Source organism: Lipophrys pholis (assembly GCF_963383615.2).
Source record: "Lipophrys pholis genome assembly, chromosome: 19".
In the NCBI taxonomy this organism is placed as follows: Eukaryota; Metazoa; Chordata; class Actinopteri; order Blenniiformes; family Blenniidae; genus Lipophrys; species Lipophrys pholis.
Genome location: NC_137647.1, coordinates 5654811 through 5682746, shown reverse-complemented (window position 1 = coordinate 5682746; position 27936 = coordinate 5654811). Strand labels below are relative to the sequence as shown.

Below are 27936 nucleotides of genomic sequence, written 5' to 3'. Positions count from 1 at the left end.
AAGAGTATTCTTCTTTCAAATGAGGTGCAGTCGGACTCTCATCTTGGTAGCGCAAACACCCACATCAATAATATTAACTTCGATAAAGCTGGAGGAGAAGACGGATGGATGGATTTTCTAAAATTAAAAACTCGTAACTGTTGTATCACAAAAAAAAAAAGAATATACTTTCATATCATTTGAAATTGTATTCTGAGGATATATGCAATACTGAGCTTGAACGAAACCATAATGAGTAAAGTCACAATATGTACCAATTTCTTCTCTGACAGAGGAATTCTTTACTACTCTTGTACACCACAAAGTCAGCAGAAACAGTGCAGCCTGAGGCTGAAACAACTTTGATGTAGAAGAAGAGGGTGAGCAGGTAGGCTGCATTAGAAGTATCAAAGTAATACAACGAGTATATTGTAGTTTTCGTGCCAGCAGATGCACTTTACAAACCAGACCTTTGTTGAACTCTGCTGAGTTTCTTCTTTCTATGGTTTTTTTTTCGGTTAAGAAAATTACCTTAATTGTAATATTCATCCATCCATCTTCTATATCACTTCATCTAATTTTGGGTTTCAGCAAACACAAGGAAAACATGCAAACGCATGACAGAAAATCCTTCAACCACCCTCGAATCCGGGACCACATAATATCATCAATCAAATAAATGTCAACATGTAACAATTCAAATCAATCTGTCACTGTTAATATTTTCATAAACTAATCTATATTGTTACAAAGCTATATCAGTTTTTTATTCTATGCGTTGGCTCATTGATTTCAATTGTGCTTTGGCACAAAAGCATCTTTGACTGTCAAGAAAAGGGCTATATAAAACCAATGCATTATTAATTATTATTATTATTATTATTATTAATTGTGCTTTGGGTTTGAGGGAGTCAGCTGTGAAATTATTTTAAAAACAGAGATCTCATGTAAGCCTAAGCTGAGTCAAGTCTGGAAAATGTCTTCTTCTTCTTGATTGTGGTTCTTCTCTTTAAGGAAAAGCTTTTCCTCCATGCTGCTTTTCTTTGACAAAGTACTGTCTGTCTAGATATAAATATGAAATATATTATCCTAACAAGATAAAACACTTTGAGAGGGCTAATGCTCATTTGGTGGTACATATTTAAAGTGAAATTAAACTAAAATAGAAGCCTTAAATAGTTTTAGGGTTTGACTATGTCTGTATGAAGGGCTAAGAAAGTGGCAGCGACATTGACATCTGACAAGAGATGTGGATTTGTATGTTCTTCTCGTGTGGCTTTTGTCTGGGGTCTCTGGCTTCATCCCACATTTCTGAGGCCTATTTTCTCTGTTATCCAGGCCAGGAGGTTGCTCTGTTTGACTCAATGTCACTTCTGATGGGCTTCAGAAGAAGGATGGGTGGGGAAAAAACAACAACAACAAAAAAAACTTCTTTAATCTGCATGCAGAAAAAAGAAAAGGCTGCGTTCGCCCGTTTGGAAGTGCATGCACCCTTATCACAGGCTGTGCACCAAAAATACTTTGCTTTAGCAACATGACAGCATAACCCTGACTGCTTGGCAGGCTGTTGTGTGAGTGCATGAGAAGAAGCTCTGAAATTTGACAGTGTAACAAAAAAAAAACAAGTGCCTGAGACGATGTCCAGCTCTGAGCCGAGAATGGTTTAGCAGGACGTATAGTTCTGCACCGGGTGTCAGCATGTATGCTATGATATTTGTGCCTCAGTGCAGCGTGGATCAAGGTCAGACTGTCCCTTCTGTTAAACAAGGTAAAAGGATGATAGAGAGAAATGGCAGTACATATGATGAGAGATGTAGTGCTAACGGAGAGGATATAGCATCGCAGGGAAATGATAAAGAACAGTGGCAGCACGAATGTGTGTCTAACCTCTGTCAGTGCAGCGTTCAGGAGAGAGACTCAGGCAGCAGTACAGGTAGCTGAAGGCCGGCAGGAGGCTTTCTGTGTTCGTAGGCTTCAACCTCGCTGTGATGATACTCACTGACACACACATACAGGCATATGTTTGTTCCCATCTCTCCAGAAGACATCACAATAATTCACATTAAGTGCAATAGTAATAGTAGGTATTTCTACTAATATAACATAAAAGGATATTTACCATTAACCATAACTAGAAGCACCATATTGGACCGAAAGTAAGTGAGTAGTGGACAATGTTGAAAAGCCTTTTAAATGTAGTGTCTGAAACGCTTTGGACGGCAGCAAGGATGACGAGCTATCGGTGGAGCAGAGAGTGAGGATAGCTGAAGTGATTGTGAAGGAGATCTGTGCGAGAGAATAAACTGACGACACTAGTCTAGAGCAGGGGTGTCAAACATGAGGCCCGTGGGGAAAATCTGCCCTGCAAGAAGGTCCACTCCGGTCCAGGAAATGATCAAGCAAATTGAACAAAATGACAAAGAAACCATTGAATTTTTAACACGCTTTGTCAGGTTGCTATTGCTGCAAAATGCAACAGTTACAGAAGATTAATGGACATTTCACTGAATTTTGCACTAGACTGTATTATTAAAATTAAATTAAGATTCTAGCAATTTTAGGCAGTACTTGCACAACATTTTGCAAAAACAAACCTTTTTGGAAAACTTCTACTTGACACCACAACAAAGAATAACTTGAAAAGTTAAAATATAAAGGCTAATATGGCACTATTTTACCAGTCCGGGCCACGCCGGATGATATTAGACCATATGTGGCTCCTGAATTAAATGAGTTTCACACCCCTCCTCTAGACTGTATGTAAAACTGTATGTAACAAGGAAACATCTAAAAAGTTACACGAGTAAGTGTGCATCCCATTTAATTCCATGTCTTTATTTTAAACAATACATTTTTTGCTTAAAAAGCAAAACAGAATTTGGTTTGTAAAACTAGTTTTTCCATATACTAGCTCCATAAGAGTGTGGTGTTTTTGTAATCAGGATTGTCTTATATTCAGACCAATATAGTAGAATTGTCTTGCTCTGATGTTCAATAGTTTGCTCTGGACATGCCTTCACAATGTCCCATTCCTCTAATATATCATATATTGTGCTCGTGCAACACACACACACACACACACACACACACACACACACACACACACACACACACACACACACACACACACACACACACACACACACACACACACACACACACACACACACACACACACACACACACACACACACACACACACACACACACATACACACACACACACACACACGGATTCATTCAAGCCAGACTTTGAAGTGATAAAAGGCAGTACGATGAGCTTTGCTGTTTAATGCCTGTTTCTCACCGGTCGATAAGAGCAGAACGAAACTGATGTTTAAAAATGTCAAACATTATGGGCTGTAAAGTAAAGCACAGGAGGAGGTTCTACTAATGCAGCAAAAAACAAACAACTAAGTGATTAGTCATAGAAGAACAAAGGCTGCACACATCGAAACAAAAAAGCAAAGGAAATTGGAGCCTAATCATAAAAAGTTTAGAGTATAAATTGCCAGATACGTAAAGTAATTTAATGTCTGCAGCTGCAAATCAACAGAAAACTCCTCTGAGCTTGTCAGTGATGCTGATCTTAAATCAAAGACAAGCCTCCACTTAGCGAAGACATACGGGCGTATGTGGAAGATAAACTGAGCATCACAACAAACAAAATGGGGCCTGAAGGACATATACGCTGGTTTCAAAGCAAACGCTGGGATCTATAAATTTGTGGTCCTCTGCGAAAACCCGGGAGGACTGGGACAGGTTTAGTGCACACATGGTGATGAGGTGAACTGAAGGCAAAATTTAAATATGAGATGTACTGTATACTTATGTGTAGCATGAGTCGTCTCAGACATTTACGTCACACAAGCAAGGGTTGCTCATAGATCCGCATCATCATGAAGACTGTTATTTGTCCCTGCTGCAGTGACTTATAGCTAAAAATGTTGTATCATGGAGATATAAATCAACTTATATCCACATCAATTTCATCTAAGCTATATCAACATCACAGACAACATACTATCAGAGACAGTAAGTCCATTAAACAGCCGTGATTGGAACACGTTGTGATCTGCTGCCTCATCTTTAGCATGCTTGGAGATGTGATGCGTTAAATTAACCCTTAGCATTGGAATTTGGTTCGGCCTGGTACAGTTCGGATATGGAGCCTGTGATCTGTGTGCCCACATTTGGAGATGGATTGTATTATTTTCGAAAAGAAGCATTTCCTTCCAGAGTGTGTGCGTATGCTTTAAGTTTGAATATTTTTTTTCTGCTTCTCACGTGCACATAAAAGCCTAAAAGCACTTTTAGTACAGCTCCTAAGTGCCGTTTATAAATGAAATCTCGGACAGAATTAAGAGTCTTAGTACATTCACTTGATGCATATGTGTCTGTGAGTTGGCTTGTGAGAGTCTGATTATTTGGTTTTTAATGTGGACTTTGTAGTTTTATAGTTGAGAGTCATCTGTAAAAGCAATCTAACTTCATCATCTGTCCATACGAATGTCCCTGTACTCTCCCTTGGTACTGTTTATAGTGTATTGTTCTGTTCGCGTGAGTGTGGTTTCATTAGAAGAACAAACAACAGCACCCACTAGTGGCCCACCATGAAAACTACATTGTTTTCAGCGTTTCTGCCGTTTCACGTACACCGACATAGTTTTTAAAACATTGTTGTGTAAATGCAAAACTTTTCTGAAACAAAAACGCATGTTGGAAAAATAAGAATAGAAGATAAGCGGTCCTAATCCATATTGTTGACGTTTGATGCAAGACCCCAAAATAATTGTGTATGTACGCGAAGCAGGAAAAAGTCTGCCAGTTTTCCAACTCTGCTTTTAACGGAGAGTGCCAGAGGATGCAAGCGAGACAGCTAAACGCCGCAAGAAAGAGAGCAACACTTTGTTGGGTTTGTCAGCGGCACTTTTCGGGCTCACCGTGGTAAAGCAGCTTGAAGTGCACTCCCTCCATATTACCGTTCGGTGAGGATGACTGCGGGTCACTGGCCTGTGTGACACAAAGCAGCTTCAGCAGCAGAGGGAGTGAGACTGCAACTGCAAAACAGAGAAAGACACACAAATGTTAAAAAAAACTAAAGTAAAAAAAAAAGATAAAAAAGTCAAAGATGAGGCAGTGGAGTAGGTACAAAAGTGACTGAAAGAAATTTGCATTTGCAAACTCAAAAACCTGTTCCCAAAAGAACGTGATTGAAACTGACAGTACTCAGAGATGAATAATTTCTTTGAGAAGAAAGAATATCTTAGATTGACATTTGGATGAAGTTGTAATTTGTGAAAAAGTGAGAGCTACAGCATGGAGTAATCATCAAGAACAAAAAATGAAGAAGTAGGTGAAGACAACTCATGTAGGAATGTAAAAACATTACCATGCACACTTTCAATCATAGTATTCTGAGCCTGGAGATTTCAGGGGGAGGGTAAGAGGGGGGAGAACGGAGCTGATGAAGCTGGAGAGAGAGACGTGAGGTGAAAGGAGAGAAAAAGGGCAGGAGTACTCTAACGGGAAAAAGAGCGCACGAAGATCAAGCAAAGCAGTCATCTACATACTCCTTCCAGTGCATAACATTAAAATGTCTGCCCTCGGGGATACTGCCACGTCGAGGCTAATATCAAGTATATATTAATGCAAATTACAGTTGGTTGAACTGGAAGATGTGCAGGGAAAACAGTCTGTGATCCCCTCAGGATGAGCAAAAAGAAAGAAGAAGAAGAAGAAGAAGAAATAGGCAGAGGCTAACCACAGCAACAGTTCTTCAATCCTCAACTGGCACACCAGTGTTGTGCCCTTTAGCTGGTCTCATTAACCTGGTCAAGTACACAGACATAATAATAGCGCCTGGCAGACAGCTCTACAAATAGCCCATTACAGCACCCAAATGTACATGCATGTGTAGCAGCGAAGCGACACACAGCCACAGAAACAAACTCACACAACTTTGAGAAGTCAAAGTTGTTTAACCTTCTTCCATTTCTACCCTTTCTGTAACTAATCTAAATATCTTCCCAAATTTTTAAATTAAGGTTTTATCGATGATTTTCAGCTTAGTGAAATCAGCCTGGAGACTAGTATTGATGATAATTACCATAAATTATACAGTGAAACTGTATTTTAGTGATTTGGGGTTCGTGATAAAGTTAACTATCCAAACTTTTGTCTCATTCTGATTGCCGGTTGAGGAAAAACTACCACAAAACACTATAAAAATGTACTTCTACAAAACTTTCCATGGAGTGTTATGATCTGTAAACTGTAAGCAAAACTCTAACAAACCCTTGGAGAAAATAATTCAAACGAAATTCTAACAGGCAACGCAGGTATGATGTGGTAAGGACCTTTGCCTCATCGTTGGACTTGGGGGTTCTTTCTGTGTGGAGTTCACATTGGGTGTTCTCCAGATACTCAGGCTTCCTCCCACAGTCCAAAAACATGTATTTAAGGATAATTGGTGTTTGTATATTACTCCTCGGTGTGACTGTGAGTGTGTTTGTACGTCTCTCTGTGCTTGTGCTGTGATGGACTGGCGACCTGTCGGGGTGCCTCCTGCTGCTGGGACTGGATCCAGCTACTCTGAGTTACAGAAGATGGAAGAATGGGATAGAAAACTACTAGAATAAATAACACATATAAGAGAGTTACAGACATGGTTTAAGGTTTAAATTCGTCAATGTCAGGGATGTAAGTCTATATATTGTGACTTGGTGATTACTAAGGGTAAGCAGAATGCAACGAAATAGCATGTATGTATATATAAATATGTAATCAAATCTTTAGGAAAAAAGACAAAAACAATTACAATAATTAATTGAGTCAAATAAAAGCAATTACAGTATTAAGGTGGATGTATGGGTGATAGAATGAATGTGACATGAATGAGAGCCGTCAACATCAAGCAAGGAGTTAAAAAAAAAAACCCAAAACTCTGTATTACGACAGCCCATGGAAAACGAATACTGCTGTCGGTGGAGACTAAATCAATAAATAGAGTCGAGCCATTTAGATAAACAAGTATCTCACTTCCCGAAGTCTGGACTGTCAGAGGATGTTGGGAGAATTTGCTTTAACAGAGGATTAATGGTTCTTTCCTTCCGACATTAATCAGCGGCAGCAGTGTTCGGGGGAAACGCTCTGCAATTTCAATCCAATTTAAAAGTTAGCAAGTTTTCAGGAAAGACTTTGTGCCATCAAATTTCCCAATTCGCCTGGCAAGGCCTACAAAAAGAAAAGGTACCACCACGCGGAACACTTACTATGTAGAAAAACCAACCATGATGAACAATTTCTTCACAGAATATTGCTACATGCTTGAGAATATGCAAAGCTGTCTCATGGCTACTGTCATTTAAATTGATTTTAAATCCTTTTCTTTTTAAATATTTCGTCCAGTTCCAAGTGGACTTTAGTGAACGTTTATGTTTCTCTGGAGCATTTTGTAATGTGACATTTAAAAATAGACAGAGGGAGAGAGAGAAAAATCCAATATCATTAAACGGCTTTTTCACTGCCTCCTAATGTGGCCATAACCAGGCTTTAAATGAGACATTCAGACAGTAAATACTCCCGGGGAAAATATCTCACCCAACATAAATCTGCAAAGGTTTTCATTCAAATGTTTCTGTATTTGAGAATAATTAAACTAAGTGCTCTCTATTATGTTGCAAAAACACATCTTGCCAAATAAGCCTATTAATTCACCTACATGCCGTTATAGGTGTTTTATTGCCGCATGGCAACTGTTGGTTTTTTTTGTTATCATTATTTAAAGTACCAATTACATTTGTCAGCCTACTCACCTCAGGTTTTTGAAGCGAACTCCAGAAAGACATACATTTACACTTCAATGCAACGTCAGTTTTCTCCAAGTTTGCATTCAATATTTCATGTACTGTCGACATCAGCCTGATTCACTGGCAGTTTCTACTCGTGCCAAACTCCTCATGTGGAACATGGCCCTTGCCACAGCTAACAGTTGTAGAAAATAAGCCGACAGCACTATTTTTTTTAATTTTTTTTTTGGGTGAGGGGGGCTTTCGAATGATGGGACAGTTGAACCAGGCTCTCCACTATCTGTGTTTCTTTGATCATTGTTCACCTTGTGTGACTCCAATTCTAACCCATTAAATACCAAAAACGTGGCATTGGTCTGACTTCTCCAAGATCAAACAGTCTCAGATCTTTTCCTGGTCCTGTCATCTGTGAAAGGTGCAAGTCAGCAGCAGCGACCTTTAGGCAGCAACACATTTAGTGATTTAAGCCAAACCAGACGAAAGACAAGCTACCGTGATGATCTTTTTAAGACTCCATTTACACGACAATGTTTCAAGAGAGAGAAGGCATAATTTTGGCATTTTCATTACAGAAGTTCCATGTTTATGCGGCGTAATTTTGAAGAAAAAACTATGTCCTTTTCTACAGAAATGGTAGAAACACCAAAATTTTGAAGTCAGCATGAAGGACTACTAGAGGGTGCTGTTGTTTGAGTTGTAATAAAACCACGCCATAAACGATAACAATGGTGAGTATGCGTATGGACAGATGACAAAGTTGGATTGCAATCACAGCTGACCCTCAAATATAAAAACGACCAAGTCCCAGGAGAATATGGACTGGGAGTCATGACACTCTGAAGGTCACCATTGTTGTAAATGTAGATCTACTCACGCTTGCGCAGAAAAACTATTTACTACAGCCTGGTGTGCATCCGTAGTAGCAGCGTTTCTTCCTGGGACACCGGCCAAGTGTTTCCAGCGAATTGTGTTTTCACTCATCGACAAAGAGACCAAGCCAGAGCGTTGTCAAAAAGTTCCACCCACCATGGCAGTCATGTTCAAAAAGTTGCGTTTTCAGTTGCCCCGACCACCATTGTCGCGTAAAGGAACACCTAAAACACAACAAAACTTTTGCGTTTTCACATGACGTGTACAGGACCTAATTGTGGCTTAAAATCAGTGGCGTTGTTTCATACAGTGTGAGGAGTTTCCAGACAGTCATGAGACCGCCGACAGCTTGAAAAACACTTCCGTCCAAAATGTCACAGCCAAATCAAATAAAAAAGGAGAACACTGGAGGACAAGACAGTTGTGAAGTAATAAATATGCAGGAGGCAACATTGCACACAGAGATTGCATGGTTTTTTGTGTTGGAGTTTATGTGAGCTGTGCAGACTACAGATGAAATTGAGGGCGAATCTGTTAATCCTGCATTTAATGATATGACTTTAGTGCAGAGCTGTTAAAAGAGATTGTTAACTACCACTGTGCCACCGTGCAGCCAGGAACACACTAAACCTTGTCCAATTTCCATGGGACGTTTGTTTATATTCGTAGACCCTTTGTTAATTGTATTATCAGGCAGTGTTATAAATCTGTTATCCGTCTCTGTATGACCGTCCTTAACTTCATCAACCTCTGTGATCTTAGTAATGTGGACTCTTGGTATGTTCTGCTTATTTGTGGAAATATCAGATTTTACATGGACTGACCTTCATAAATGTATTTGTCACAAACTGGCAGTTTCTGATGTTATTATTCTTTTTATACACATTGGCAGCGAAACCTTTCATTTCCTTTTTTTTTTTTAGGACGAGTCTGAATGTATAATGTACTTCATTTCCGGAAACGGATATTTGTGCCACACTCTTGGCACAGACAATCAGGAGATATTCTCTTCAAAGAAAATTGGTATCCTAGATACCCGAAGAGCTTGAAAAATGAATCTGATGGAGCCGTAAAGCTCTATATATACTCAGCACACAAATTGCAAAATGCAAATTTCCTTACTTGTTTCAGACGGGCACAGGTTTCATTTCCTCCACCTTAGCCCATCAATCCATCTTCATGTATACTTTATCTGAAGGTAGTGGAGAGCTGGAGTTGATCACAGCTGACAAGAGGCAAAAGGGACTGTACACCTTAGACAAATTAGCAGTCTATCACCAGTGCAGACATCACATTCGACTCACTGACAATCACACCTCCTGGTACTTTAGTGATGAGGTAGGAAGCTGCATTAACATGCCCAGAAAACTCACACGTGCACGAGAAGAGCATGCAAACTCTACACAGAAAGGCTCAAACTACAGCATCAAGTCCAGATCTTCTCGCTGTGGGGTAACGCCGCAAACCACTACGCCACTGTACAGCTGTCATGCTGCTTTAAGAAGCAATATGTTTGATATTTATTGCAGCCTTCTCAAAAAACAAACAAACACGACAAGTCATCAGCTACGGAGGAAACAACTATTGCTTTATCTAAACTGTGGTTGCAAGGGGGGTTTGGGCCAAATCCAACCCAGAGCAAAAGGTAGCAGAATGTTTAGACAAGTAGAAAGTTCACAGCAAGACTAACACATAAAAATCTGCAATTAACCTAACAAGCAACTTTGTACTTTGCTGCCTATTGAGATGACATGTTAAACTGAGACATTGGTACAGCTTGTACATCAGACTTAGAGATGTCTCTACCACAGCGGACCGTCTGTTTGGTAATTTGGCCAGAGACATTCGGCACAAAGCCCATTTCCCCAATAAAATCTCAGCATCCACAGTTGCCAGGTAATAAATTGGCAGGCAGGCACAGCAGCTAAAAAACTACAAGAATAAATTGGAGGGAAACAAACAGTCTATCTGACCTAAAAAAGAAGCCTAAGCTTTCTGCCAAAAGGGATCAGCAACCAAAAATGGGGTAAACACTAGAAAGGCTTTTGAATATGGTGGCCAGAAAGGTTGTGCAGATGGAGGCCAAGCTGGCTACTTTTCCAGTCAACAGGTGATTACTGACGTTTGGCCAATGTCCGTTAACCTCAGCTAATTCATTATGGCCACAGGGATGGGCACGGGACATTATTACCCCATTCAAGTACTCACATTCATACTGTGTGGTTCATGTTACCGGTTCATTAAAGCAGCATGTAATACACTGCTGCTAACGTCACTATGAATCAACTGGTTTTCTTGTTAACTGGTGACCAACTTCTATAGTATTCAGTAATGGTAGATGGTGAAAATGAGAAGAAAAAAAACACGTAGATGTATTTATAGCTCACAACCCACATGAGCTGTGATTGTAAGCAGGATGAGTTTGTGCTCAGCCAGCAACTCTCTTTTAGATTTAAATAGCAGTACTAAAAAAAAACCTCAAAGGGATATCTAAAGGATATTTACATATTTCCGGTACATTAACCATTAACTCTAACGCTAAAACTATGAAACAGAGATGGCGTGTTGCAGAATTCATTCACATTTCCAGGTAACGATTAACTCTGAACGACCATTTCACACCCCTGCCATTTATTACCAAGACCTGTAGAAGAGAAACCTTGGAATTACACATATAAGGGGGGCACAGACATTTCATAAAACAATTGGCTTGGATACAGATTTAGTGAACACCCTTAAGCACAAGATGAGTCATCAGGCATTGAGATCTTTTTTTTTATAAAGAACCGTCGACAAAAACGGCTAAATTATTTTTCCACCCTATGTCGTCTATAAATGATAAATGATCACAGTTTCACTTCAGCAGTCTGAAAGCACTATACACTGTCATAGTCACACCTTCATGCACACACTTCCTTGTCAATAGTGATGGCTGCCATGCAAAGTACACAGCTCACATTTTTAGCAACTTAAGGTTTAGAGTCTTGCTCAAGGACACTTCAACATATAAACATGGCACGATGGAAGTCAACCCAGCCCATCTGAGCTTAGATATTTGCCTAACATTCTCTCAAAGTAAACTTGTTTAAGATGTTACAGCGGTGTTGAAATTATTGATCAAATACTTGCTTTAAGATCAATATGTGAATTTCCAAAGCTGTGCATGGCAATACCATGATTATTTCATCCCCAACATGAAGGCAGGATGCTCGTGTGCCCTACTCTACATTCCGGATGACGAGAGCTGCAGCACAGCAACGGTTTGTTTGTTACATACTGGCACAGTCCTCTACTCAGTCTGTCTGTTTCACGACTGCTTGTCAACTGTATTAATGGAAATAAATGAAGGTCTAAGATAATCAACTGAACACAGATTTTCTTTGGGGGAAAAAATTTATTTTTTCTTCTTAGAAGAGATGGGGCATCTGAAAGTAAGTAACTCAGGCGTGGCTGCTGGCTGGCTGTTTAGAAGGCTGAGGCATTGTTTGCTGTGTGTGTAGAAAATAAAAGAGAGTGCATTTGATCTATATCATCCCACGGTGTAGGAGCAGACTGCATAAACTTGTGACTGCGTGTTGTTTCTCGCTACGTGAGTGAGCTTGTGTACTGCAGGGTGGGAACAGTTTCATCACAGGCTTTTATTTGCTGTCCAAAAATTGAAGCAGAGAAACACAACAGTCTGCCGCATGTTAAAAAGCAAACTGGGAGGCACTTAAATGAAAGATTTACCTCAATACATTAGATGTGATTAACTGTATCTTTGCTATCATGAGTTATAAATGAGCATCAAGCCAAAACAATTTTCATTCATATTGATACAGATCATTGTTTGTGTGAAGCGAGTAAATGCATTTCTGAGGTGGTGGAGTCACTAACGCAAAGACTCAGAAAGTTTTGATGAAATTACAAACTATGATGTGCATACTAAGTATGTATGAAAGCATGTAAGTTTGATAATAAGTCCATTTTGTGTGGTTTTATTTAACATACTTTAATTCTTTCCAAAAACAGTGAATGCACCAAAGACTGAGAAATAACGCACGCACGCACGCACGCACGCACGCACGCACGCACGCACGCACGCACGCACGCACGCACGCACGCACGCACGCACGCACGCACACACACACACACACACACACACACACACGCACACACACTTACTTCACAAGTTTGGGCACATAACCGATAAGGTCGTGTAATGCTAAGGATATTACAATACAACACAAATTTTACAGAATTTACACTTCGCTATATCACAATATTAACTGTATTAAATATTAAAAATCGAATTCTTTGAACAACAATACTACTACTATCTAGTTTATTTTAGTCAGATCTGCCTTTTCAGGTCATAGACTCCCAAAAAAATCCAAAAATATAACCTTTTGGGCAAACTAAACAGAGTTTGAACAGAATTAGCTAAAATGGAATTTTCTTTTCTTCAAGAACAGGCTTGATAATGAGCTTTCATAAGCTCAACATGCCAACTCCTACTTGTCTCTGACCCACATGTATTAATAAAATGTATAATCCCACACAAATACAATCACCTCAACTAAGAAACAGTATGTGTTAAAGCTGTTCTGCTTATAAAACGGAGGATCACACAGAATATGTGTCCCTCCATGATTTTTTTTCTCAAGAACTTCAAATGAAAAAGTATTCGCTGCTGCTTCATCTCTGCACTGCAGGTGTTTGACGCTCTAACAAAGGCTTTACACTGTGCAGTTTATCTCTGGATTTCCCAAGGATAGCTGGTAGAGGTGTAAATTAAAACCACTCTTCCGATTTCTATCAACTCTGCTGAAGTTTTCCTGATAATACTGTATCCTGATAGATTTAAAATAAAAACCACAAATACTTGAAAAACGACATTGAATCAAACTGTCTTATCTTTTCTTTCTCACTGCATATCATTTGATTCATGTCGCAGGGCAGTTTCACTGATCTCTGCACTGATTACTGCTTTTTTCAAATGAATGTGTGCAGCTAATGCTTTAACCCGCCTATAAATGTATTGGCTCTTGGAGGTTGTGCTGCTTACCCTGTGAAGTCTGTCCAAGACCGTGCCTCATGTTATCCACATGGACCCGTTGTAACGCCCGCAGAATTGCTGGCTTAAGTTTTCTACAGAGGTCTGCCTCGTAGCCTCTTTGACCCTGCAGGAGAACTTCCAGCACACCCACAACTTGACGTGCGAGGGGAGCCTCCCTGGAGCAAATCATATCCTGCAGTCATGCAGAAAGACAGCCCATTAAAAAAACTGACAACCTTTAGAGCACCTTCATTTGGGATACCTCCTGGCACCGGAATTATCATATTGCAGCAAATAACTTACGCACCAACTACGCCATGCAGGTTTTAAGGCAAATGTTTTCTAAAATCTAAGGCACAAAAAATGCTATTTTCATTTTCAAGCGATATCAATAGTTTTATTTCAGTGTTAAACAGTGCAGGTGTTCAAAGTCCTATTTCACTCTCACCAGGAGGGTCAGTATGACTGCTGGATGCTTCTCCGTCAGACTCAACAGCGCCGTAGTTTCTGCGTCACGCTGCTGATCCTGACTCTCGCCTGCCTCACTTTCTCTTGTCCCACCTTTCGCATTTGAGTCTGCCTGCACCTAGGAATGAAACAAAAACATCTTTCCATCACTCAAGAGTTTAATTTTGTGATAGTTCCAAGAGAATTCAGAAAAATCCTCCAATGCATATATGAGAGTTGCTCTGTTGGACTGAATTTAATTAGCGAATGATTTCCGGAGCGAAAGAAGTGAAGTGAACTCAAACCATGTATTTATTGACAGACACAAACGAGCAGTTCTCAGACACAAAAGAAACACGTTGGCTTACCACAGCCGGCTCTGCATCAGTGGGCTGCGCTGGCTTGGTGAACCAAAGCTGCAGGACCAGGGGCCCAAATTTCTCTGCGAGCTCCGGATAGCGACAGATGAAGTGGAGGAGTGCGGGATGGTGGAAGTACAGGGAGGAGAAGCTTTGGCAGAAGGCGAGTGTCTTGCTGATGCAGTTCAAAGATGCCTTGAGTAGGTTGATGGAAAAAAAGAAAAGACTGATTATGCCAAGTACTTTCTTTGAGAAGAACGCATACATCCAAATAAAAAAACAACAACAACTAATTAATTCTGATGAGAGGTTCCGCGGCAAGAGGTTTCTTGTAATATATTGCTTATTTCTATTCATAGCAAACATGGAGTCAACACTATCAAGCACTTCCATAGTGGCCATGTAATGATTTTTAAAGTGAAAAAAAGAAAAAGAAAAGAAAAACATCTTTTTGAGAAAATGTTTTTGTTCTGCTTAGCTTTAGAAAAATGGCTGGGCCATAATTAACTCTTTATCACTGTATCATCTACAGTACACATCTAGAATGAAAAGAGGAATATGAGCTGCCAAGCTTTGATTGAGAAGATTTTATGACCTCCACATCAATGACCTCCCTATTGAATCAGCTTCCGTCGGACTGCAGCTCTCTAGTACATGTTGTTCCCTTTTGTCAACACACCGAGCACCATCGTCCTGATAAAACACTCACGCTGATATTTCACCACTGGTAAATGTAGATATTGGACTAACTGAAGATGAAAATTCATACATTTTTGGCAAACTAAATATTTGTCCACAATGTCTCCGCAAGGAAAGTGAACAATAAAGGCACAAAAGGTGAATCTATTACAAAAAAAACAAAAAAAGAATCATATTAGGATGCTCATTGAAATTTTAGTCCAAGAATGTTATTGAAAACTACGCGAAGAAAATGTTCCTTCATTTAATTAGTTTGTGACCTTTAAAAAATGGTGAAATAAACAGCATTATATGTATTAAAAACATGTCTCACAGGATCTCTGTAAAATGAGTAAACTAGTTGCTGCATCCTATTTACATTTATCATATGACATAAAAGAAAAGTGCTCAGGGAATCACGTGAAATTTAGTAAAAACCCTCACGGTATAGAAGTACAGAAATATTGGTAAAATTACACTCTGAAGATTACGGTATAGCTATTTAAACTCTTTTAATGTGTGTTCAGTCAACTAATGTGAATTACCCCATCAAGGCTGGGGCTCTTGTCCTGCGTTACTGCCAGCAGGTAGAGGGCAGAGCGGAGCACGGAGCAAGGCAGGGAGCAGTCACCCTCCTCCTGCACTGAATGCAACAACCACATCACACTGGAGAAGACGGTTTGGTCTGGGAGGAGCCTGGATTCAATACAGACAAATACAGTGCATCATTACTTTTCATATTACAAGCTCACATAAATGTTACCTTTGAATACGTTGAAGGTTGAGGAGCAGGGGGGTGTTTCAGTGACATTTGGGTTTAAAGTTGTATACTCACTGGCCATGTTTTTAGGAGTACTTGCATAATTCGATGTGATTCAGCTATTTGGTTGGAATTTCAATTTTAATTTTAGATACTTTCTTAGTTAGACTTAACTACACATAGTAAGAGCGGCTGAGGTCAACGGCCTGGCTCAGACACCCACAGTAAGCTGTCGGCTGTGAGATCAAAATCTACAAACCTCCAAACGCAAGCTCACTTCTCTAACCCTATTAAGATCAGTAAAATAGGCTACTTTCACACTAATGCACAACTTAATGCTTAATTTGTTCTAAATCACATTTTTATGCATGGTTATTGACGGTGTAATTCCAATGTGATCGCAATGTTAACGGTTCAAGGCCATGAAGAGACCTGCTCACACAGATGAGAAGCCACATGCAGCATGCTGTGGGTATGGAAGTAAATACAGACGCTAAACCTGTCAGGGTATCAATTATGAAGCTGCTGTGCAAGTGTAGCTGACAAATTTATGAAGGACTTATGAATGGAAGAAGAAGAGGAGGAGAAAAAAAAAAGAGCCCAAGTTATAACTCTGGCATTTTGTGCAGCCATGCTTGCTCCTGAACCACACAATTTATACGTGGATGTGAAGTTTTGTCCAGTTTTAATGCAATCTTGCCATTTCTTGCCTCTTCTGGTGCAAAATTGTGAGGTCTCTCTCTCTACAATGACATAAAAGTCTGTTGAAATGACCGTTCAGACTGATGTCGCTTTGAGAAATATGAGCTATGTATTGATTTTAGAACCACTTTTGAAATAGGCACCGATTTGATTTGAAAGAAAATGGAATTTCTGCTGTTCTGACTATCGTATAAAATTTGATAAGTCACACGTGGGCAAAAAGTCAGGTTCGGGCTGCTTGTGTCTACAGTATGAATGAAGCTTTATAAAAAAAATCTTGCAAAAACAGTCTAGCCAAACAGCACAAACTACAAAATGAAAAATAGGAATGTATCTGAATCCAAACTTGATCATCTCAGATAAAAGTTAACATCATGAACTTTATGAAAAATTAAAACAGAGTTGATTCATATTTTAAATTGTACCCAATAAAGTGGCTTGAGAGTGCAAATACAAAATATAAGTAACACATATTTGCTGTTTTGACAAAAAAAGGACAAAAAAAAAAAATAATCAAGTTGAATTAAAGTTGATTAGCATGTCAGAACAAACTGCATTTTTTGTGTGTGATTTAATTGTTTCAGTCCAGTAAAGTTGTTAAAATGTCACTTTACACGCTTTACATTTGAAGGTCTAGATGTATTAATACACACAGATTCTGGTATGTTGGTAATAAAGTGATTTAACTCTGTGAGCAAAGAAGACAAAGTGCTCCAAGGGTTTGTTGATGTCAGAAAACTGCTATCTCTTTCTCTTTCTCAGCCCGAAAGAAACACAGACACACTCACTCATAATGTATGCCAAGGACATGCACACCATTCACTATGTACGCACGCATATGCACACACACAGATCCTGAACCCTCCCACGCTGTGTAAATCTCCGGCCACATCTCCCATAATCTTGATGAGACCACACAGTGGCAAAGAACGGCTTTCATCTCCTTCCTCGGGGGGGTAATGCATAGCCGAGGATCCACACAAGGACAGACTAAACTTTCCAAAGAGGCCGACATACTTCTCTCGAAGGTCATAAAATATGTATTTAAGAATACCCTGGAAGGCAGCACTGCTGGAACAGGAAGATGGTGAAAGCAACATGCAAGCTGAGCTCGATTGACTTTGGAACAATTCCAAGACTAAATATGATACTACTGAAGATATTGTCATGTATTTTGGTTATGTAAATAACGAAATAAAGGGTTTTGGCTGGTGATACTTTGGTTTCTGCAATTGGGGGGGAGGGGGGTTGTTAAGTTGTTAAAGTCCAGTTGTGGAAATGACTTCCTCCGAGGCATCGTCATGTCATGTCTTCATCATGAAAACTTGAGAAGAATAATGCAACCGCATACTGCTGGACCGTACCCAAGCTAAAACAAGGTAAAGAACAGGCTACACCCTTTCTTTGGATGGTGGAGAAAGGTGCAGGAACGAGAGAAAACCCCTGTGGAATATGCAGACTTTAGACTGAAAGGGCCCAACAGGGTTGAATCAGGAGCCTTCCTGCACCATCGAATGCTTGACCATGCCAGCACCATATTTAGAATAATATACCAAACTAGATGCAAGATAATATTCAGTTGATATCATCATGCTTCACTAAAACATTTTAACACCAACAGCACGGTATCATAGATAAGTGCTGCGGCCAGCCAAACTACTATTGATGTTCTACTCAGCAGCAAACAAGGCAGGAAATGACTGATCAAAGAAACACTTTGTAGCTGTGTAAAGTGTCCACAGTTATCAGCGTATAAAGACAGCAATCGCGGATTTGCTTGCCTCTCTTATGAAACCATTCCAGCCATGCTCTGCTTAAGTGCACAGACCCTGATTGGATCAGCAAAATGCTTTTTACTGATGTTAAAATATTAATTGGTTAATTAAATTTCTAGGCGAATAGTAGCGGAGAACATTTTTCTCCTTATTCATCAGCAAAGCTTTTTAAAAACCAAATGCAAAAGTTCAGATTAAAAAGAATATATATATATATATATATACTGTATATGTGTGTATTATTAAGAGCCTCAAATATGCTCTGTGTGTCTTTTGTGTGAACGTGCGTCTCCATGTATACAAGCGTTTGTATTTTTGTCACTTGATGCTCTGTGTGTTTGAGTGGCCAGTCCAGACTGTGGGCACTGTATCACCTGTCTCCGTGCTGAAAAGCGAGGCTGAGCATTATCACCAAACAGAACCGAGCAGCCTTTGGTCCTTGATAATCACAGAGCAGAGAGGACCAGTCTGACAGATGGCAACACAGGACGGGAAGGTTGTACAGCAGTAGATTCTCCACCTCTGCCACATCTGGGCACAAAAAAAAACAAGTGGGAAAATGGTTTAAGAGCTGAAAAAAAAGGGCAAGTGGGTAGCTACATGGACAGAGAAAATGGGTAGAGGCAATGAATGATGAGAGATGGATGGAATGAATTAAAATGCAGCAGACAAGGCCCTGAGGCCCATTTAGGAAGGACTATTACTCACCCAATTTGTATTTACAGCCTAAAGTCAAAGAAAAAACTATGGTTTCCAAAAAAAAAAAAAAAATAAATCATTCAGGGGCAAAAAAAGAAAGCAAGGCTGCACTGATTTCACACTTCTATAATTATCTGCTTCTCCAAACATGCTGGGAATATTGATCATTAAAATGACACATCTGCTTAGATAATTTTTGAGGGGAGGGGTAAAATTCTTCAAATTGTCAAAAAAAAACAAAAAACAATAGAGCAGGGTTTAAAATAAGGTTTTCATAAATTAGGTCCCTAAAGATTAGTAAAGAAGCAACGGAAAGCACATTAAATTCCAAGTAAAAGAATGGAAACATAAAGGGTGGAACAGTAAAAGGAGATAAGACATGGAATGGTCTGCGTGCTTCATCTTCATAGACTGGATGAATGGTGCAGGGGGCAAAGGATACTATATATGAATGCATGGTGCCGCAAGAGATGAGAATAGAGCGAGAATGAAAGACTGAGATGAGACAAAGGCAATTTTTCTGATAAAAGAGTCGGACTATTTGTAATGTGAAATGGCTTAAATATCTGGGCAGGCTTTAAGAAGCTGGGATGAAAGCAAGAGGAGCGGGGTGAAGTCAAGAGTCGGGAGAACGTGAGATAGGGATTAAAGAGCTGAGAGAGACCAACAGAAAACAAACTAAAAATGCAGCCACTTGCAGGTCAGAGGATGAATAGATGAGAGGTGTGAACAAAATAGAATAAAAACTGTATTCACAGAAATGAGGTTAAAGCAATCCCTCAAGATCCGTTATTTGTGATCTACATTAATGACTGAATGTCCGTGTACGGTGTTTCAGCTGTGTCCTTAAAGCTACATCCGTGTGATGATTTTCACGCCGGGTAATTATATAAATGAAGCCGAGACTAATACAATGAGCTGGCTGTCACCAAAATTTCAGAAAAATGACGGTTGTGCACTGAACGGAATCCCTGATAGGGGGCTGCGGAATATTTATGGGGACTGTAGCAGACATTAGCGATGAAGTCGTGTTGGGAAGAAGTTTCAAGGAGAAACTGGAGCGGCGGAGAAGCTCGGGAGTCGTCATCCGTCACCATCAGCCACCGATGAGAACAGACAACATGCTGATGAGTTCATTAGAGCAATCATTTGTGAATTGGGATGTCGGAGAATTCATGCCAAGTCGTGGCTGAGGGTAAATCCTTGATAATGTCATCAGTTGTGAAATGCCTGATGTTTGCTAAACTTTATGTGATGGTGTTTTTGTTGTACCGAGAGTATTAGTAAATGGATTTTTCTTGTGTGTTGCGCGAATATTACAGTGCTTTACACATTATATTAAATGGTCACCATTTATAGCGTATATTCACAATCTTTAGCGTCTTAAAGTGGTTTACACTGCAAGTCATATTCACCCATTTAAACACATTTGCATAGAGAATCAGGCACACCAATGGTGACGGATGCCATTTGAGCAGTTTGCACATCACTGGGAAGTGTTTAGCCCGAGGACGCACACATGCACAGGAAGAGCGAGGAATCGAATGACTGGTGGGCGGCCCAATTCACCACCTGAGCTACAACTGCTCTGTTCTCCAATCCACAGATAAACAGTGAATGATTCAACATGGGAGGTAACACATGGTTAACTAGATGGAGAAACAGGAATGGAAACTGAAAAACAATAATTATTTCGGTCATTATCTAAAACATAAAGCCGTACAACAAAGAAGAGTTACTCACTGCAGACAATTTTTTTGGAGTGAAAACCGAAAAGTAATAAATGAATAAATAAACCAAAAAGACCAATAAATAGATGACCAAACCCAGTACACAAAGAACAGTCAGCAAATAAACAGCACTAATGCTGCCAAGCAGCCTGATGGCACTGCTGTGTAGTCTTGGTTATTATTTAATTAATTGTTGTAGGAGTCAATGTAAACACTCAACACCAACAGCATGCTTAGAACTATAACAAAGAAATATAGATGGAAAAGTTTTGACAAATATAACAAGGAAAGAAAAGGGGGGAGGCGGAAAGGCAGAAAAGCCAGGGAAAGACAAAAACCATTATAATCTGGGGGAAGGTGGGCTTGTAGATAATAAGTGGGGAAAAAAAGGTATATTTTAGGAACCTGGGAAAAATACAGAGAAAGGCTCCAGGCAACTACGCCGTTATCACCTGGAGGAAAATGATGAAAGAGGTGAGGACTGAGGTGTGGAGAAGAATAGATGATTGTCTCGACAGGAGGACTGGGAGTGGAAAGAAAATAGCAAAGGACCAACAGAGGAGGAAGATGAGACGTGGGACGACAGATGGGGCAGAAAACAAGCAGACCTAAAAAAGGCTGCAGTGACACGCTGCCTCCTGCTCAGGTTCAGTTCAATCAACAAAACAATGGCGAGGCTGCATATAAAACAAGACATGAAGAGAGACAAAGCAGAGCTTAAATCTGGCTCGCAGAGTTTGAAATAATGATGACAATGAACCTTCCTTTCCAACAGGAAAAATACACATACAAGACTTGCAACGCGATAGCAAGATTGAGGATGAAAGCAAAGAAGAACAATTGAAAGCAAAAGGGCTGAAAATGAAAGTGAGACAGATAAGAGTGATAAAAGAGAGGAGGATGGTGACAGGGAGAAAAAGGGAACAAACAGGAGTGTAGCTCCACCAAACTCATTATTCACTCACACACACACACACACACACACACACACACACACACACACACACACACACACACACACACACACACACACACACACACACACACACACACACACACACACACACACACACACACACACACACACACACACACACACACACACACACACACACACACACGTTTGTATAAATCTCACATCTCATTACCTCAAAGAAACATTTTACTCGACTCTGGTGTCAATGTCACAACACGTCCTCTGGGAACAACTGCAGCTTGTGACCCGACGCTGTCTTTTTCGCTCTTTATTATGGAGAACATTACAGTTATGTATGTGCAAAGAGAATAAAGAGGCTGAAAGGAAAGACTTCTCTCACTTGTTTACGGGTAATAGTCTCTAATATCATTTACTTCAATCAATTAGAGGAAACCACGTCTTCTATTTGGAGCTTTATCTGTGTCGTTACATTGGCATTTAGAAAAGTGAGTATCAGCTCTCCATCACAGTCTTAATAATCTCATACATTTAGCAAGTTGAAGAGCGCCTAACTAATTAACAACTGCTTGTCAAGTTCTAATTATGCTCCGGCAATGTTTTAGTGCAACATAAGGAAACAAAAACACGAGTGGGAGATCTCTACTTTACATTGCATCTCATCTAGCAGATCTAAACCAACATTCTGTGTGAATTTGCAGCATTATTTTTACAGTGTGTAGATAAAATATTTAAAAATATATAATTTTTGTTGTCAACTCCAATTCAAACAAGATTTGTTGCAACTTATTCTAAAACTGCGAAATTAAAGTAAAATCGAAGCTACTTTGCTGAGAAATGACTTGAGCCTCCCCTGCTTTTTTTAAATCCAACATATTGTTTAAAACCTGAGAACAATGAGGACCAACACAGCAGATTTATTTCTTAATATTTTCTACGTTGCATTTTTTCAAGTGAGTATGAAACACAAAAACACTTGCTCTGAGCAACCCCTGAAGTCATTACCAGTACTGAATGCATATCAATAATTCTTATTGTCAGCATAATTGATAGTGCCTATAATAACCACTACACTGCTGAAATTCTTTCTTGTATATTAGGATCAATCATTCTATCCTCCCTCCCTTTCTTCCTGTATACCTGCTTTTTATAACTTGAGGTTGTGGGGGGCTGGAAACAAACGTAGAGTAAATTAAATGAAAGGCAGCTTATATCGAGGGCAGATCAATGGTCCATCAGGCAATTTCGGTACATCGATGAGTGAGGTATTGTGAACCTGGAGAAAACCCATGTAGCCAAGGAGGAGGATAAGCAAAAATCCACAGAAAAAGGCCCCTGTTCCCAGAAACAAGCCACATATTAGAAAGGAAAGTCCAGTTGATTCCTTTACAATCCCTGACAATTATAATCCATAAAAGTGTACTCATTATGTCTAACATCACATATCTACTGGATATTTCAACGCAAGAGAGCTAATAATATGAACTACATCTACCTCTGCAGTTAACACTGCCATTACTACTAAAATGTGCCAACAGGGATAAGTCCAGCGTGCATCTTGCAGGATAAATTCTGCTTTGTCAACAGAGTTTGTGTTAGTCTGATCATCAGCTATGCATCAAAATGCCTCATCATGAGCTATAGATATTCCTGGACGATACAAGGCAATCCACTTGACCCTGAACCAAGAGCGTTCTAAAGGTACAGCTGATGGCAAAGAGAGCATGAGCATGAGGGTGCAAGGGATGTGAGCATGAAACAAAGTAAAAAATATGAAAAACTGTCGGGGCAAAAAGGCTTGCAACATTTTCTATCCACTGAGAGTTGTGTGACGAATAAATAAATGCCAACCAAATGTCAAATGAAGTCAGTGTAATATAGTTTTCGAATACTAAATATCCGGATATTGAAAACTTAATTATAGACAGAAGAAAAAAAGAACAACGCAAAGCAGAATAAATGACGACATTTCACAGTTCTATACATCAAACTGTATTGTCAAATCTAATAAACCTTCTCAAAACCACAATCAAGCAGCCCTATTTACCAGTAAAGGTGTTTCAGAAATCCTGACATGATTGTTGAAAGCTGACAACAACTGTGCATGTGGCTCAGTGTGTGGTGGTGCTGTGGGCTAGCATTTCCATACCATGCCGGTAAAAGTCAGAGGAGGGGTCTGAGTGGGAGAGCAGACTCATACTGAGTTTCTGCAGAAAACCACAGCAAGAGGCATTCAGCTCTGGGTTTCTGAAAAAAGAAAAGAAAAGAAAAAGAAGAGAAAGAGAATTTAGAGTACAAAAAAAAAATGAGCATAAATACAAAAACAAGATAGCTGAGGGAGGGAAGGAAAACTGAAATGGAGAAAGTACAAGGACCCTGGGAGAAACAGCGTGTGCTGCAAGATGCACGGTCAACGCAGCAAAGACTAAACAGTCATGCACAGGACAGGATGTGCCTTGACTTACTCTCTTCAAATATGAAGCACAGACAGGGTACGGTTCAGTTTCATTACAGCTCAGAGCACCGGCTCCGAACGCCTGCCGAGTTAACCGCATTCATGACCACACACACATCACATGAAAGCACAAAAAGGCACAGATATCCTCACAGAAACAAATAGACTGACACACACAAGACCAAACACACACAATGCGACAACAAACTGTTGACTTTGAAGCTGCAGATCCATCGCTCTGACGCAGAGGCACTGCTGAGACGACGGGCTTATTGGAAAAAAGGACGACAAAGTGACTCAAAAATGACAGATGCCTCAGTCAGTGTTATCTGCTTCAATGCGCAATGTGCTTTGACAGAGAATGATAACAAGTGCTCAACTTTTTAAAGCCACTATTGTTTAACTCACACAAAAAGCTACACTTTCAGATAGCACTGGCAAGTGTGTTTTGCATCCTCGGGTTATATTGTTGAAGTTTACCTGCTTCCCGCACAGAGGAGGGCTTTATGTTCCATCGCTAGCCTGTAGAAACCAGAGGCCGCTGAAGGGAGACAAAGGCGAAGACAAAATAAACAATGAGGGAGAAACAAATGAGGAAATCGATGTTTACAAAAACACTAAGAGCTATAAGCTATGAAATACACATACAAAAATAGCTCTGAGATGTTTCTCAGTCTGATTCTGCTGAAAACAGTTCATCTGCCATGAAACAGTCAGTCATTATTACGCCTGAAATGGGCGTCAGTCTGAGTTCACAGGTCATAAAGTGTTTCCTAAAATGACTGGAAAGCACTGTTAATTTGCAGGTGAGAAGACTGACTTTTTATCCACGAGGAGCAGAAGAAGGATGTACTTATTATCTGAGCTTGGATGAGGCTCAAACACCTGCCTTCACTTACACCTTTAGTACCTAATTCACCCTAATTCACACGCACACCATGTGAAGAATCTGTATTTGTTTAGGGACTTTTTTAAGTGTATATACTGGGTAACATGAAAAGCAGAAAGAAATCATTGCCTGTGTTTTGATGAAACCTGTTCTGCTGCTATTGGTCAAAATTAAGCAAACCTATGTGTATTCACCAAATATCTGAACTAATGAGAAAAGGCAAAAAGAAGTTGCATCTCAAAAATGGAACACTTTCAATTCTACAGTTCACCATTTTATCCCTTTTTGCAACATGGCAGACCTGGAAAGGACAATATTCAAAACATACAGTCCCTGAATGCAAGCGGTCCGGTCCCATAACAAAACCAGAAAGCCAGATGTATTTTGACTTTGCAAAACAAGACTACGCTCAGATTTTTTTTAGAATTTAATTAAAGCATTTTGGGTGCCTGCTTAAAAAAAAAACACAAGCATGAATATGTATGTGTTCATAATATTAAGGGTCTGACTGAATGATGTAGGAAGTGTCTGGACAGATTAAGATTTACAGTAATTCATACAACTCACCTAGTTTGCTTGCAAAGCCAGGCATGAAAGATGGAAGAAGGGTAAACTGGAACGTCAGGATGGAGTAGAAGGCCTGCAGTATCTTTGCACTAAGTGTGCACTCAAACGTCCTCTAAGGACACAAGAGATCACAGACAAACCAAACTGTACAAACAATTGTCTCATGTGATTGATTATTAGCAGAGAGGAACCAATAAAATATAAGATAAAAACAATTACCAGCACTACAGAAGGGACACTGATCAATAGACACACATGTCCATGAGTACACAAAACTAATGAAGACAAAAGCCATGTGTGGCCGTGCCTCTTAATGTAGCTATTTAAAGGATGGCCAAACAAGGCACAACAATCAGTGTGACCTATTTCTATGAAACAAGACGCCAGAAATTAATGATTTCCTTCAGTGTTTAGTAATAACTGTGAAAAACAGTATGAATCATACATGTACGTGAGGGTGCATGCAAAATCTCACAGTAACAGTGGGTATCCACACAGAGTCACAGAGGCGCAGCAGACATTGGCACAAAGAGTCCAGCGAGTCCTCAGCATCGCTCTGTTGATTTGGAGCTGTGAAAGTGTTCTCCTTCAGAAGAGGCTGTGACGTGCACTCCTCGGCCAACCTTGGTAAAACACAGCCATTTATTAAATACACACATTGAATTGGATAATGAATTCACGTAGGGGCAGATGCAAAGGAAATAAAGAGGCCTGAAAACACAACAGAGAGTATATTAGTCTTTCATCTGCATGTTTATTTTAGACTCGCATTCACAAAGTGGAGTTTGTCTCAAACAAACTATTGTTCTGACTCACTTGAGAAAACACACACATAAGATATAGGCTAGATCATCATCATTAGACAAGAGAATAATGTGACTGCATTTACATGAATCCTCAAAACTACTTATCATGTTAGTATGACTAGAACTGGAAATCAAGGCCCCGTTTACGTGACATAGATTTCAAGTGAATACGCAAAACAAAATTTTTTCCACCAGTGTCAAACAATGTCATGACTTCCAGTCCATATTCTCCTGGAACTTGGTAGTTTTATAATTGACAGTCACCGTAATAACAATCCAACTTGGTCGTCTGTCCATATGATGTCTGTGTACGAATCATTTGTTTATGTTTATAGCATATGCGTGTGGTTTCATTACAAGAACAAACCACTAGTGGCCCAACATGAAAACTACATAGTTTTTACCGTTTTTGCCATTTCCATTTACTCGGACATTGTTTTCAAAATGTTGCAGTGTAAACGCAAAATGTTTCTGAAACAAAAACGAACTACATGTTTTCACTTGAAACACTCATGTAGACGGGGCCTAAAAGTAGATGTAAACATCCAAGCTCGACTGAAATTGATTATTCAAAATCAGACTGCACATTTCCTAAAACAGAGTCAGTGCACGTAAACATAGAGAGTGATTCCCTGACACTCTCACTATGTTATTTAACAGCATTCTGACCTGCAGGCAGCCTGGAAACAGATGAGGGCCTGCAAAAGAAATCCTTCGGCTCTTCCCGCCTGGCTGTTGGGAACAGACCTCTTTTGTCTTCCCTGAAACAACACAGAGAGGGATGGAGGGAGAGGTAGAGTGAGAGAGCGATAGCGAGAGAAAGGGGGAAGAGGAGATAGCAAACAATGGAAGCATGCTCGAAACCATCAAGAAGAATAAAGTCCCTTTTATCACACCAGTCATATTGGTGTCACCACCACCAAAGTCAATTTTGCACTGCACTATCTATCAGTGCCATTTGAACAGGCTCTGATAATAACGAAAGCTTCTCACTGGAGGTCAGAAACTGAATAAAGTGGTCAGGGGCATCAGACACATAGTTTTTTTTCTTTCTTAATTAACAATTTCTTAGTTTTCTGCATTTATCATGTTATTTTGTGGACTGAACATGAAAGCTATCCGACTCACTGAGTGCCGACGAGCAGACGTGGACAGTAGAGGCAGCTCACAGAACCTGGTGCTGATGGCCTTTATCAGGTCCTCTATGGCCTTGTACTGGACCGGGTTGGACTGGTGAGTCAGGCTGGAGAATTCAGAGGGTTTATATAACCGACACGCCTGATATAGAAAAAACTATACTTCAGGTAGAGATGGAGGATAGCGAAAACACAAAACAGGCACGTTGCAGGACACACTCTGTATGTCTAAGTCGCGCTGCGTCTGAACTTTTGCAAATATAAATCCTCAGGAGCTGCAGGACCATCCTTGACAATATGT

The 27936-nt window shown here is 39.9% G+C and overlaps 1 protein-coding gene across 1 annotated transcript in view; it reads right to left on the bottom strand.

Moving 5' to 3' along the window:
- mei1 (meiotic double-stranded break formation protein 1) overlaps positions 1-27936 on the bottom strand; it is a gene marked incomplete at both ends in the record, with an annotated part of 76523 nt that overhangs the window by 22431 nt on the left and 26156 nt on the right. The window contains 13 exons of the mRNA XM_080487217.1: positions 1867-1977; positions 4923-5039; positions 13708-13891; positions 14147-14284; positions 14514-14699; positions 15728-15878; positions 18794-18950; positions 23932-24029; positions 24718-24778; positions 25694-25805; positions 26169-26316; positions 27169-27260; positions 27628-27742. Of these exons, the coding sequence (XP_080343343.1) occupies positions 1867-1977; positions 4923-5039; positions 13708-13891; positions 14147-14284; positions 14514-14699; positions 15728-15878; positions 18794-18950; positions 23932-24029; positions 24718-24778; positions 25694-25805; positions 26169-26316; positions 27169-27260; positions 27628-27742 (1670 nt within the window). The remainder of the gene's footprint in view (positions 1-1866; positions 1978-4922; positions 5040-13707; positions 13892-14146; positions 14285-14513; positions 14700-15727; positions 15879-18793; positions 18951-23931; positions 24030-24717; positions 24779-25693; positions 25806-26168; positions 26317-27168; positions 27261-27627; positions 27743-27936) is intronic.